We start from the raw sequence: 15,136 nt of genomic DNA, 5'->3' as shown, positions 1-15,136 counted from the left end.
CCATTCTTTTCATAAGAGAAGCAGTTACTGCTGTGATTGATGCCTGCTCAGAACTATTTGTTGTACTGGCAATCAAAGATACAGTGTTCTGTGACAGCTATCAGACTGCCATGTGGCATTTGCGCTTTGACACCAAAGATACCCATGCAGAACATGTGCAATTTTGGAAATCTGGCAACGTTTTGTTGAGAGCTATGTTTTGAGTTACAACTCAGAGCAAAGACTTTCCAAGTCTGTGGTCATAAAGCTTATGGATCTGTTTTTGGACAAAGGCAGAACCGTAACAACAGACAGCTTCTTCACTGCACTTTGGCTGTCTAATAGACTGCTGCACTGCAACATACCTCTGCTTGGTACCATAAATAAATTGGGACTTCCACCTGCAGCTAAAGTCACTTAAAAATCCAAAAATAAAACTAAATAACAAAAAATTCAAGTGACAACAAGATACCAAGAAGACATGATTCACCAGCATTTGTGTGTCACCTTATATCCCTTGTGGACGCTAGAGGTGCTGATGCCCCATTGAACCCACCAGACAAATGTCCCAGACACATGTGTAAAAGCACAAGAAGATTTAATAATATAATAATATATAATAATAATAATATTCTTCCAATACAGTGCACAAAGCACTGCACAATCCACAATTCTCAATTAATAAATCAATAATAAACACAGTAATCACAATCCTCCATCCTCTACCACCCAACTCCGGCTCATTCTGTTGGGGTTTCCCATAGTCCTTTTAAAGTCCATGACCCGGAAGTATTTCTTGTCTGGGACAACACCACATTTTTCTTCATCAAGTGTCCTGGAAGTACTGCGGAATTCCATCCTCATGACCCCAAAGCACTTCCGGGTTGGCGTAATTGTAATAGTCCCCGGGTTTTTGGTGAGCTCCTCCTGGCGGCATCCACGGCTCCCAAAAGGGCTGAAGAGACAGACTCCATGTCCCATGATGCCCTGTGGGAATCTGAGGAACCATTTCCATCCAGGGGAGATGCCATCTAGCGTCCCAGGGGATGTAGTGCCTTAAAAAGGTTGTTTTCTTCTTTTGAGGGAGGTTCCAGCCGGACTGAAATGCTGGCCATCCATCACACCCTTTAGTGAAATCTTTCACAGGTAACAAAACTTTACACCAGCTGTTACAGGCTGAACTCAAAGGCTTGTACTTTTTGGGAGCATACTCCGTCAGCATGGCACTGCAAGATCTAAAGATTAGCGTGGCGAATTGCTTGCATACTAAAGTGACTAGTTCTCTTTGTGCAAAAGATAGAACTTAAGTTTGGTAGCAAATTAAAGTTCTCTCAAAAGAAACATAAATCATTAATAATGTCAATAAAAAACCCAGTCTGACTTTTTGTCTCATAGTAAACTGCACCATGACCAATGTGACGGTCAAAGTTCAATAACACCCATATCAAATTCCACAGGCAAAGAAAATAGAGGTCATGGTGGCAATAAAAAGAATGATGGAACTAGGTGCAACTGAAAACAATTTCAGTGCCTAGTTCAGCTTATTGTGTTAGCAGAAAACCCTGCAGTTGCTGGCACCTTTGTATTGACTTCCACCATCACCATCAGATATCCCAGTTTCATGCTTATCACATGTCTCATGTCGAAAGACTGAAAAAAGTATTTAACCACTTTTGATATTACAAAGGTCTACTGGCAAATTCGCAAAGAGAGAAAAAAAAAAAATACATTCCATGCCCACCAGTAGATATTGGCAATAATGTACTGTATCCTGCCATTTGAACTGCATGGGGCTACAGCGACTTTCCAACATCTGATGCATAAACTGCTACAATCTTATACTGCCTATAGTGCCACCTAACTGGATGATGTAATCATTTACTCTGGCATTATTAAGGATCACATTCACCATATTTTATTTGTTTTGCCTACTATCCACAAAGTAAGATTCTGCATTAACACAAAAAAACATTAATTTGATTTCACTGAAACTAAATACTTAGGATATGTTGTAGGACATGGTACAGTCAAGCTGCAGTCCTCTAAGGCTATGGTTTATACTTCACACGATGCGACATTTGCACTTGCATACGGTACTGCTATGCAAGTGGTGTGCTGTTTATACTTGCACGTGTACATAATGTAAATCTGGAGGATTAGCTCAAGTGAATTCTGTGTATTGCTACCTTCCACTCCTTTTATGAGATGTTGAGTGAGAGATGCTTTTCCCATTGTACTCTTGAATCTTTGAAAGAGAGGGACTATAAAATGGTTTTATATATTATGGAGGTGTTATCTGCGTCCTCAAGACTGATCAATATTTTTTCCGGCATAGAGGTAGGTGGGAGGTGAGGATGTTGTCTATGTACCGATCTCTAATTGATTTAATCCCAAATGTTTTCCAAACATTAAAAACTGTGTACGTTTGAGAGGGTGGAAAAAGGCAGTTGTTGTCCAGAGGTACCACAAATAAAAGCTTCTTTATCTTAAAATACTTCCCACACTGGTTCCATACTCTGAGTGAGTGAGGCACAATTGGGTTGTTAGTATATTGGCAATGACTTGTACTTATTGGGGTACAAAGCAAGGAATATAAAGAACACACATAAACGTTCCTCCCTTATCTCTATCTGAGATTGTGGTTATAATTTTATTCATTTTAAAATAAAACAAACCTTATTGTTCTAATTTTTTTTCTGGCATTTTTTGGTGCATCTTTCAACTTTAATTTTTTTCTTATGTATTGGGTTTTGTTGAATCTATTTTGTCTATTACAGTTCTTGACAAGTGCCTTTTTTCTGAATGAATCTCATCTTCTAATCCTGAAAACCAGCAGCTTCATTTTCACATCTTTGCAGTATGACAATGACAGGAAGTTACTTAATCATGCTATACTGAAGGAGGGCTTTGAAATTAATTTATGATTTAAATGTTATCCAGAACTTTTTTTTTATTTTAAGAGTGGCTGTGTATTATGATTTCTTTAGGAAAAAGAAACATGTCTGAAAGGACAGAACATGTTTCAATTTATTAACCAGGAAATGAAAGGCTCTCTGAAGGGTGGAGTGGTGGCTTTGTGGCTAGGGATCTGCACTGGCAATCATAAGGTTGCCGGTCTGAATCCCGTAAATGCCAAAAAGGGACTCTACTATGTTGGGCCCTTGAGCAAGACCCTTAACCTGCACTTTGAGTAGTGAGAAAAGCGCTATATAAGTACAAAGAATTATTATTATTATTAACACTGAGAAAAATGAACAGGATATCTAGCCACCAAATATAACAAGTAGATTCACAACCCTGGAAATTGTAGGCAGCAAGGAGATGGGGCTTGTAAAGTGTTTTTTTTACCTTCAAATAATAATAATAATAATAATAATACATTTTATTTATATAGCACCTTTCCCATGCACAAGGCACTTATAATACCACGCTACAACCTATCTACCCTGTCTATTGTGGATTTATTTCTATCCTTTCCTCCAATATCTCTTTAAGAGCTTTGTGGTCTTACTGGTTTCTGTTTTGCATAACCTCTACTTGTTGTGCTTCCTGTAGCAACTATGTCTTTCCTCTTTAAGGAGATAATTAGTTTAAAAATAAAATGCACTTTAAGATAAGCATCCATACCTCACAGTTTCCCACATCATCAAACATAGCCTCCAAAGATTTCTTCATGGGTTCTTCACTATTAGTGAAAACCTAAAAAGTAATAAACAAGATATATTAATTGCAAAATTCATACGTAAATAAATCTGGAAAAGTAGTGTTCTAGTAAATATTATTTTCTATTCAATAATTACCATTCAGTTAACTTTCTGCAATAACTAATAACTTTAAAAACCAAAAAAAAGTAACAATTTCCTTTATCACCAGCAGTCTTTTTAAACCACCTTTGGCAACTATAAAAGTCTAACTTTATTGAGTAAGAATATGCTAACATTGTGGCACACCCCCAACTTGTAGAAAGTGCAGAGCTTGCCACCACATTTATGTAGCAAAGAAGCCGGCACACTTTTAAAATGAGGAAGAGATAGAATCAGACCAAAACCTAAGCCCTATCATATTTTTAGCCTGCCACCCAATTATTAACACCACACAGGAAAACACCCATAAAGATTAAACACACAACTGTATAAAATGTTCCATATTTGCTGGAATAACTACTTACAAACACAAAAAGTACTAAACAAACCCCATGAGCAAACCCCCACACAACAATATTTACAGTCCTGAAAAAAGTCCTTACTGGAACTGTGTGGTATAGTGGGTCCACAGTTGTCAAAGGCCACTTTTTAAATAAATAATCGGCAGACTCGCAGCTTAGCCAGGGGGCGTGGTGGTGTGTGGCTGAAGCGGTTCCTGGGAAATCCGTGATGTGGGCATTTCTCACATTGTAACGGCCGGCCCCTTACCCAGCCGGCAGCTACACTACCAAGACCTGTGGCCTAGATGGATAACTGAGGCTAATCTACATATACCAAGCCGCACATCTAACAAATAATATTTTCCCCTGAATCGACGGTTTAAACACAAGCAAACAAAAACAGATATGTAAAATATAATTGTATAAATATATTCAATTAAACACAATAACAAAAAAATGCAAATTTCATACTTAGAAAATATATATATTATATAATAATATATATAATAATATATAATAACATAATATATACGGTATATATAAGCAATCATGAATAATCCACTGCATCCACTGAACAGTGTCATCTCCAGGCAGAGGAGTAGCTTCAGTGACAGACTTTTGTCACTATCTTGCTCCACTGACAGACTGAGGAGATCGTTCCTCCCCCACACTATGCAACTCTTCAGTTCAACCCGGGGAAGTAAATGCTAACATTACTCAAAGTTATTGCCTGCTTTTTTATTTTTATTTATTTATTTTTTTTTCATTTTTATTACTATTTAATTTAATATTGTTTCTTTGTATCAGTATACTGATGCTGTATTATGTGAATGTCCCCTTGGGATTAATAAAGAATCTATCTATATAAATACATGTATCCATCCACCAAAGCAGCAACGTGAAAACACCATATATACAATAACAAACCCTCCCTTGCCTCTGTAACATATAAAAAACACAAAATACAAATAACAATAATGAATGAATACTGTAATGACAATGATCGTGAACTTGAGTCCAGGTATATTATTCTCCTGAATATGGATGACTGATCAACAAAGAATATATGTGTTTGAATCTCCTGGAAAAATGGAACAATCTCACTGTGTTTCCTCGGCATGTGGTGGATAATGAAGTCCACTAATTCTCCAACTTCCCGTGTAGGTAGAAGGCTGAAATTTGGTACTTATTTCGGTGGTATGATGCCACTGTCGGCCGCCATATTGAACTTTTCAAAGGTCTTTGTTACTTATGGGCCCATCTTCAAGAAATTTGGTACGCGGGTTCCCAACGCTAACTGAATCCTACTTATGTACATATATACGTCCATAGCCTGCAGCTCGGTCACCGTGTGAGGCGGCATTGGGTCCCCCATCCAAACGCCTCCCACGTTGTTGGCTGCCTGCTCATATAAGGCCGTCTGTCACTCCAGTCTCTACTTTCCCTTCCTTGCTTCGCCACAGTATTCACGTCTCCCTGCTGATAACTACAGCCTTTTTATTTAATCCACGGCTTCTCCGCTGTTTTATTGTTCATTTATTACGATTATAGTTATTGTGTAGGTATTTTAGACTTATTTTACATTGTTCAGGTACCTATTTCCTTTATCATTCCAACCGTACCCCCATTAACATGTCCATCGAGGTGATCACCATCGATCAAAGAACTGTCACTTACCAAGTGGTTTCCATGCCCGGAGATGGCACCTGCCTTTTCCATTCTCTTTGTTACATATTGCACGGCCATATCAGGCTCACTCTTGATATCCGGAGGAACATTGTGTCTTATGTATTGAATGACTGGGACAGGTTCAAAGTGTGGACTGATGACAGTACAGGAGATAGTTATACTACACAGGAGCACTAGAAGAGTGAAATGCTTAAGCCCTTCGCCTATGCATCTGCATGTGAGTTGATGGCTGCCGCTGAATTGTTCGGTTGTCGCTTTCAAGTGTACCGAAATGGCCAAATATTTTACACCTTTGGACAACCGCCAATGCCTCTTAAACATCTTAGATTCACAGGTGACGATTTCAGTAGTGGACACTTTGATGTTTAGAAATGTTTAAACTCTCAAAAGCTGGATGTGAAGTTATCAATGAAACTGGTTGTATACTTACAACGCTTGGCAGATGCCGAATGCCTCTTCAACACAAGTCCTACAAATACTGTCGTAATTGAAACAAACCATGAAGCTCAAACCGATTATGACAGCAGCAATCCAAGCTGTGAGATTTGAAACAAAATTACTGTTCACATGGCCAACTGTATGTTGCATGCTCAAGAGTAAGCTCAGCGCACAGCTACATCTTGGTCATATTACAACTGGAGGGCCGAACTGACAACGTAGCATACAAAGAGATCCTTAACAAATAATTATTGGTATATTTTCCCTCAGTTTAAAAAGGTTTAATTTTCTTATTAATAAAACTTTTAAGGCAGTACTTCTTCGCGCTGCTGGCTGGTATTTTGTATTTATATATATATATATATATATATATATATATATATATATATATATATATATATATATATATATAAACATTATGTAGGGCACTGTAGCGACATCGTTGTCTTCTATATACTATTTACTATGAAAACATTCAAATGAGAATGGTACTTTACATTATAGTCATTTCATAGATGCATATTTCTAGAACAGATTGGTACTGAGGCACTTTAGCTCAAGGTATTAAGCATGCCAATTGCTGACATACTATATTTACACTTTTTGAGTAATAAAGTATGTGCTATAGATTTAGTAATTTATTTTCTATATGTAGTGCTCAACTCATCAAATTAACAACATCCTTGAACTTATTTTATCACTATTAGGTGTAGATATATATATATATATATATATATATATATATATATACTAATAAAAGGCAAAGCCCTCACTCACTCACTCATCACTAATTCTCCAACTTCCTGTGTAGGTAGAAGGCTGAAATTTGGCAGGCTCATTCCTTACAGCTTCCTTACAAAAGTTGGGCAGGTTTCATTTTGAAATTCTACGCCTAATGGTCATAACTGGAAGGTATTTTTCTCCATTAACTGTAATAGAGTTGAGCTGGAAAGACGGGTGGGCGGAGTTTCGTGACATCATCACGCCTTCCACGTAATCACGTGAACTGACTGTCAACGCAGTGCGTAGAAAACCAGGAAGACCTCCAAAAAGCGCTTAAGAAAACATGCATTATATAATTGAGAAGGCAGCGAAACAATAAGAAGCGAGCGAGTGACATATACAACCATATTCATGAGTGCTGCTACCTCGGAAAGAAAGCAAGGTGTAAACCTAAACTTTAAGTTCATAGACAGGCTACCGCTGGCGTTTCACATGCCCACAGGTAATGCGGGATACAAGTTTAATGAGAGGACGCAGGATATAAACGAGATTTGATCACTTTGTAACTAAGTTAAAATTGTAGGTGAAGGGGTGTGCTTATGCAAATTCCAGAGACTGTGTTTGTGGGGATTGACAGTTAAGGCGGGTGGGGAGTCACGTCATCATCTCCCTCCCATTCATCTCATTTCGCTCTGAGCTGAGCTCACAGCACGCCGTCTTCCGAAGCAACTTCGTCAGACTGCCACCAAATACTCACAGAAAAATCTATAAGTTAATACACACGCTGTCTCTAGAGTTTCTCCACACTGAATCCTCCAGGCACTACTTACAAAAGGTCACATTGACAATCGTGTTACGTTATTTTTAAAATCTTTCCTTTTCTTAGCACAAGCACAGCTGAGAAGCTTTGATGCATGTGCTCCATAACGCGTTAAAAAATAATGCATTTAATCACACTTTGCATTACAAGCAAAGGGGAGCTTTTGTCAATGCATGATTTCCTGGTACACCGATTACATTGATCAGCAAATCCCGATTCATTTTACCCTCGCACCACCTTAGTTTGAGAAGAAGTATGAAAAAATATGAGGTTAACACAGAAAAACAGATCACCAATTCAAGCTTTATGAATTATCGATTCGCCATCAATAATTGTTTTGGTAAAGCCATCCTTCTTCCATTTTATAATTTTTCCGCCACTAGCCATGATTAAATGAACGGTAAAAAAGTAAGAGCAAAGCGAGGGTGACTTATTTAGGCAGGCATATATATGACAGCAACACTCATGACAATGTCAATCATATTTATATATATATACTAGCAAAATACCCGCGCTTCGTAGCGGAGAAGTAGTGTGTTAAAGAAGCAATGAAAAGAAAAGGAAACATTTTGAAAATAACGTAACATGATTGTCAATGTAATTGTTTTGTCACTGTTGTGAGTGATGAGTGTTGTTGTCATATATATATATATATATATATTTACACACACATACATAACATATATATATATATATATATATACATATCTATACATATAGACATATATATATACACATATATATCTACATATATACACATACATATACACACACACATAAATACATACACACATACATACATACACACACACATATATAAACATATATATACATATACATACATATCTACATATATACACACACAGCTATTTCAGATCAGTGCAATACGCTGCTTGTTAAAACGGATAACTACCGCTCTTACGTGCAAGTCTGCGTGGATATTATGAACTATCGTATTTGTTCAAGTTCTATTTAAATTTTAAATAGAAGGAATTTTTATTTAGTCGACAGAAATATCTTTGGTAGGAATGGTAAAACAGACAGGAATATTATTCGTGAATAAATCAACTCAAACCTTAAACAACTTATAATATTTTGCTCTCCATAAAAATTTATCCTGTCTAAATTATACAAGTTAGAAATAAAGTAAACGTTAAAAGAACAAACATTCACATTTCTTTACTCTTATGTAATTTTATATAAAAATAAACTTAGATTTTAAATATCCCAAAAGATTTTGCTCTCCATAAAAATATATCCTGTCAAAATGATACAAATTCAAATATGAACATGCTGCATAACAAAACCTAGAAATATAAATGAAATGTGTTCTTTCAGCAATAACAAATCAAATCATTCAGTTTTCTTTGCTCATATGTCATTTTAGAGCTGGACGCCTGGCATCTTTTTGGCCACAGGTTCGTTTATGTTTGGTGTGAGGTTCTGTGTTGTGGAGATTCTCAGGATGGATTGCAGGTGCTCATCAGTGAGGCGACTCCTGTGTGCTGTTTTGTTAGTCTTTATCACTGAGAAGAGCTTCTCACACAGATATGTGCTACCAAACATGCACAAGGTTCGAGCCGCATGTAGACGGACTTTTTTTGTTCTTCAAGTCACCAAAGCGCCGTGCAAACTCAGTGCGCTCAGTTTATCAGCAAAGTGCGATTTGGGAACACCGTAGTGACGACTTGGTTTAACATTACTTGGCAACAGGGAAAGTGAGGCAAGGTGCACTGGTGCATTTGTGTCTCCCATAAAAGCAGCTTCACTTGAAATCACTTTGTGATTGTGCACGGGTTAAAACGTCCGCTGAAGTGTCAGATTCTTATTTAATTATGCTGCTTTCTGTATCTTCTGCATTGCATTCAGGTTAACCTGATGTTTTGTCTCATAGTGCCGTCTTAGATTAAATTCTGTAATTACAGCCACATTAGCTCCACAAATGAGACACACGGGTTTAGTAAACATATACTCAGCCTCCCATCGGTTTTTAAAGGCTCTATTTTCAGAATCAACTTTTCTCTTCAGCATCGGTGAGCTAGCTTCGCAATAACTTGATTAACTCGGTAAGTGTTCGGCAAGGCAGCTGAAGCGCTGCATTATGGGATCTGTAGTTTATTGTGTTACCAGCGCTTCATATACCCGGCTTTAATAACAATAATACAGTATATAAAATGATCTCGGGCGGATATAATTACGCCGGGCGGATGTGGCCCATGCCCTTGAGTTTGACACATATGGACTAAATAGAACTTGAAAAGATATATTTTTTCAAATGTGATCGCGCAATTCAGATAGAGTTGACGCAAGCACTACAGCCTGCATGCCTCAATAAGTCATCCTTCCCTCGCTCTTACTTTTTACCGCTCATCTAATGAATACACTGAGTATGGCTTTACCAAAACAATCATTGATGGCGAATAAAGTATCCATTATTCGAGTATGTAGATCGGGTTATATATATATATATATATATATATATATACCCGCGTATCGCAGCGAGAAGTAGTGTGTTAAAAAGCTATGAAAAGAAAAGGGAACATTTTAAAAATAACGTAACATGACTGTCAATATACAGTATTTGTTTTGTGAGTGTTACTGAGTGTTGCTGTCATCAAGGATTTGATTATCATTATTTCTTTCAATCAGGTTATTTGTAGGATGTGTTGTGTTCAAGTTACATTCCGTGTTTGTCAATCGTTGTAAAGATGACAGGTTTCATTCATCGATTCGTTTCTTACTGCATCAATAAACAGCTCGTCTTCTTCTTTATCTGAGACCTGACACACTGCATGCACGGGTTTTTTACACTGTCTTCCTTTAGCGGGACATTGACTTTTTCCAACGTGTGCTTTGTTTCAGTAGCTGATTTATGAATATGCTGTATCAGGCGCTTCATATTTTTGCTGCCTTTTCAATTGTGTAATTCGGTTTTGTTCAGCGCTCTTTGGAACTGTTGCTTTTATCTGTGCACGCGCCAGTTCACGTGAGCCGCTCGGTGTACATGCATCGAAGTTTCCCAGCTGTGCTGGTGCCATCTCGTGCTATGTCCATGGCTGTATTTAATGTTACCTTAGTCCTGGCACTTAAAACTTTCTCGCAGTTTCGCTGAGTTTGTACCAAACACCACCCTGACCATCTCATCTTCCTCTGCATAAGCACAGTCCTTAACCCGTGAATATTTAGTGGAGTTTGCTATTGGATTGCCGCTGACGGACGGCCTTATATGGGCAGGCACTAAATTACAAACGCCAGCGCAGCCTGTCTATGAACTTAATTTAAAGTGTAGGTTTACATCGTGCTTTGTTTCAAGTAGCAGAAGTCATGAATATGGTTGTATATGTCACTCGCTCGCTTCTTATTGTTTCGCTGCCTTCTCAATTATATAATGCATGTTTTCTTCAGCGCTTTTTAGGTCTTCCTGGTTTTCTATGTACTGCGTGATTACGTGGGAGGCGTGATGATGTCACACTAAATCCCCCACGGCGTTGAAGCTCATCTCCATTACAGTAAATGGAGAAAACTGCTTCCAGTTATGACCATTACGTAGAATTTCGATATAAAACCTGCCCAACTTTTGTAAGGAAGCTGTAAGGAATGAACCTGCCAAATTTCAGCCTTCCACCCACACGGGAAGTTGGAGAATTAGTGATGAGTGAGTGAGTGAGTGAGTGCTTTGCCTTTTATTAGTATAGATATATATATGAATGACCTCCAAAGAGCGCTGAGACTTTTGATATCATGAACGTGTCTGCAAAAACTGGGGTCTCCTGCCCAGCAAAAGTCGAGCAGCCAGCGCGTGCATAGCTGTGCCGCCTTTGAGACGCTGACTGCGCTTCTGCCTTAAGTCAAAGTGAACACTTTTCATTTTTTTCATCCTCCCCCTGCGCTATAGCCCAGGCAAGTGCAAACACGGGACCCCTTTTCTACACCACGGCAAAATAATATTAAGGCGATTCACACTTTCTTTTGCACGTATACGATTATGAGGTCCTCAGCTCGGATTATGAAGACACACACAGGAGTGGAGGACTGACAGTGCCATCACAGCCGATTAATGGCGGGGACATCTCACCAGTCTACACAAGACCCACCGCGACTGTCCGCAAAAGGCGATCATAACGTCAGTGAACACATCTCTCTATACTATATAAAAGAAAAGGCAACTTTCCTTTCTTTACACCTTTTTTCCTTTTATCCCAAACTAAAGCCTTTCTCTCTTAACACTGCAGAGGACAAAAAACTAATTTTCTTTAAATGCCGGTAAGGCACATTACCAGAGGCACAAATTTGAACGTTCACATAGAAAATGTAATTTCAATGTACCTGTACTTCTTAAAATTTATTATTTTTCCCTTGCACTCAGTGACCAAACCTATACACACACATATAGACACATACAAACATACACACAAGTATATGTATGTGTATATATATATACACACACACACAGACACACATACATACATACATACATACATACATACATACACACATATATATAATTTGTGTGTGTGTATGTATGTATGTGTGTGTATATATGATGATAGGTATATGTGTATATATATATATATATATATATATATATATATATATATATATATATATGTGTATATGTAGATATGTATATAGATATGTAGATATGAAGATATGTATGTGTATATATATATATATATATATATATATATATATATATATATGTATGTATGTATGTATGTATGTGTGTGTGTGTGTGTGTGTATATGACAGCAGCAATCCAAGCTGTGAGAAAACAGTAAAAGGAGGCGTGTCAGGACGTCGTGGTACATTTTCTGATGCAGCTAGACGAAAATAACTTTGTGACGCTGCCACCAAATACACAAAACAATTACTTTGACAATCATGTTACATTATTTTTAAAATGTTTCCTTTTCTTTTCATAACTTCTTTAACACATGACATCGCTAGCGCTGGTATTTTATATATATATATATATATATATATATATCACAGCGACACTCATAACAGTGACAAAACAATTACATTGACAATCATGTTACGTTATTTTCAAAATGTTTCCTTTTCTTTCTTTAACACACTACTTCTCCGCTGCCAAGCGCGAGTATATATATATATATATATATATATATATATATATATATATATATATAGATAGATAGATAGATATGAGAACAACACTCATATCAATGACAAAACAATTACATTAACAACCATGTTATGTTATTTTTAAAATTTTTCCTTTTCTTTTCGTACCTTCTTTAACACACTACTTCTCATTGCTTGGTATTCTCTAGTATATATATATATATATATATATATATATATATATATATATATATATATATATATATATATATATATATATATATATATATATATATATATATATAGAGAGAGAGAGAGAGAGAGAGAGAGAGAGAGAGAGATATATATATATATATATATATATATAGATATATATATATAGATATTAGATATATATATATATACTGTATATATAATGTATGTGTGTGTGTATGTGTGTATATGTATAGATATTCTACATTTAGAGTGCTAAGATAAATACTTGATATCTTTTTCACTATGAAATGCATTAAAGCATGTATTAGACATGGCTGGCGGGGGTCACGGTGGCGTGGCTGTAGTGCTGCTCCGTTGCATTAAGGGGTCTTCAGGTCTACGTTCAGTGTAGAGAAGTTTATGGCAGGTGTGACGAGGCTCCAAAAACTGGATATTTGAATGGGTATCGCACAGGTTTAACTGAAATATTGTGTAAATGTTGGGTTCGTGATCTGGAGGTCGGAGACACGAAGCAGAATTCAATGGGTATTTTTCTGGGCAGGCTTTCTTTATTGCATGTTTGCTGTGTCTATCTTACATACTAAACCCCCAGTTCCTATCCTTTGTCTTTCTCCATATAACCAATCACCAGACGATAAACGTCTTTGTGTAATTAAAACTAGTTATAAACCTAGACTTCAGAGTTTTCAGAACTTAAAAAAAAAATTGTTATACATGTTTAATTATGCCATCCATTCACAGGTCTAAGCTTATAACTAGTTTTAATTTCACAAATATGTTTATCGTGTGGTGATTGGTTATGTGCAGAAAGAAAAAGGATAGGAACTGGGGGTTTTTAATACGTCAGATAGAGACATGAGTCTAAAAGTAAGAAAAAAGTTGGTTCAATTGAAAAAGCGTTTTCTAAAGCTGAACGCTCAGAGGTTGAGCGTTATAGGCTGTTCAATACTACTTCTTTAGAAGACCAGCTGTGGAATTCTGGCTGTCACCTGGCAACAGGCACATCACTCATAAAAAACCTGAAAAGTCGTCAGCATCTACTTCTGCAGGACCATCAGTCCAGGAACCAAGCAGTTCAGCTCAAGCAGAAATGAACAGCATTCAGCCCATGCTGTCTGAAATAGTAAAGATTCTTGGGGGATAAGATGTTGCAAAACAAAAGCTGAAGAACATGGCAGAAAATGAATCAGGACAGTGTTCTGTTATGTAACTGTAATATATGAAAAAAGAACTAGTGTAGCTATAATGAAGGCATTGTTTATTAGCCAGTTAAAATAAGGGAATCTTTTATATAATGTTCTAGGGCAAGGTGGCAAAATACTACTCCCTAAAAGAACTTTTTTCAGTTTTAAAATGGAAGGCAGTTTTGATATCAATAAAAGAGATCAGAAAAAATAATCTATTTTTTACTTTTGTTATTTGTTTATGGGCAAGTGAATTTAACTGGTGGACAAGTGGATTTTCTAAGTTTACTTTTCCGTGGACAAGTAGAAACAAATTTGATTTCCACACCCCTGGAGGTATACAGAAACATCTTATCTGGTCAGGTTCCAGTACAAGCCTCAGAACACAACGGATTGTGCTACAACTTACAACAAGATAACGATCCTAAACATACTGCTAACGCAACACAGGAGTTTTCAAAGTTAAAAATGAAACATTCTTCAATGGCCATGCCCGTCATCCGATTTAAATCCAATTGGACATGCCATCCATATGCACAAGAAAAAACTTAAATGAACATGCTGAAACAAACAGGAGCTGAAGACGGCTGCCTTAGAGGCATGGCAGAGGATTGTACAACAAAGTACTAAATATTACTGCTTTAATTTACTTATTATTGTTATATCCCAAACATTATGGTGCCCTGAAAATTGGGGAACCATGTATAAAAAGTGTAACTTCTACATGGTGCAACCGAAATGTACGCAAATATTCTTAAATTAAAGTCTGCAATGTGCACTTTAATCACGTCTGAAATGTTTAATTTGTAATTCTAAACTGCAGAGCAGAGGGTAAATCAAAGAAAAATGTGTCTTTGT

At 36.9% G+C, this 15,136-nt stretch overlaps 1 protein-coding gene across 3 annotated transcripts in view; it reads right to left on the bottom strand.

The window, feature by feature from the left end:
- Nucleotides 1-15,136, bottom strand: part of LOC120523519 (T-lymphoma invasion and metastasis-inducing protein 1-like) — a 495,064-nt gene that overhangs the window by 284,754 nt on the left and 195,174 nt on the right. For all 3 annotated transcript variants that reach the window (XM_039744911.1, XM_039744910.1, XM_039744912.1), the window contains exon 9: nucleotides 3,607-3,678. In XM_039744911.1, the coding sequence (XP_039600845.1) occupies nucleotides 3,607-3,678 (72 nt within the window). The remainder of the gene's footprint in view (nucleotides 1-3,606; nucleotides 3,679-15,136) is intronic.

This window comes from Polypterus senegalus, chromosome 2 (genome assembly GCF_016835505.1).
Source record: "Polypterus senegalus isolate Bchr_013 chromosome 2, ASM1683550v1, whole genome shotgun sequence".
Lineage (NCBI taxonomy): Eukaryota > Metazoa > Chordata > Cladistia > Polypteriformes > Polypteridae > Polypterus > Polypterus senegalus.
The sequence above is the reverse complement of the archived record's forward strand: the minus strand, read 5'-3'. Positions and strand labels throughout refer to the sequence as shown.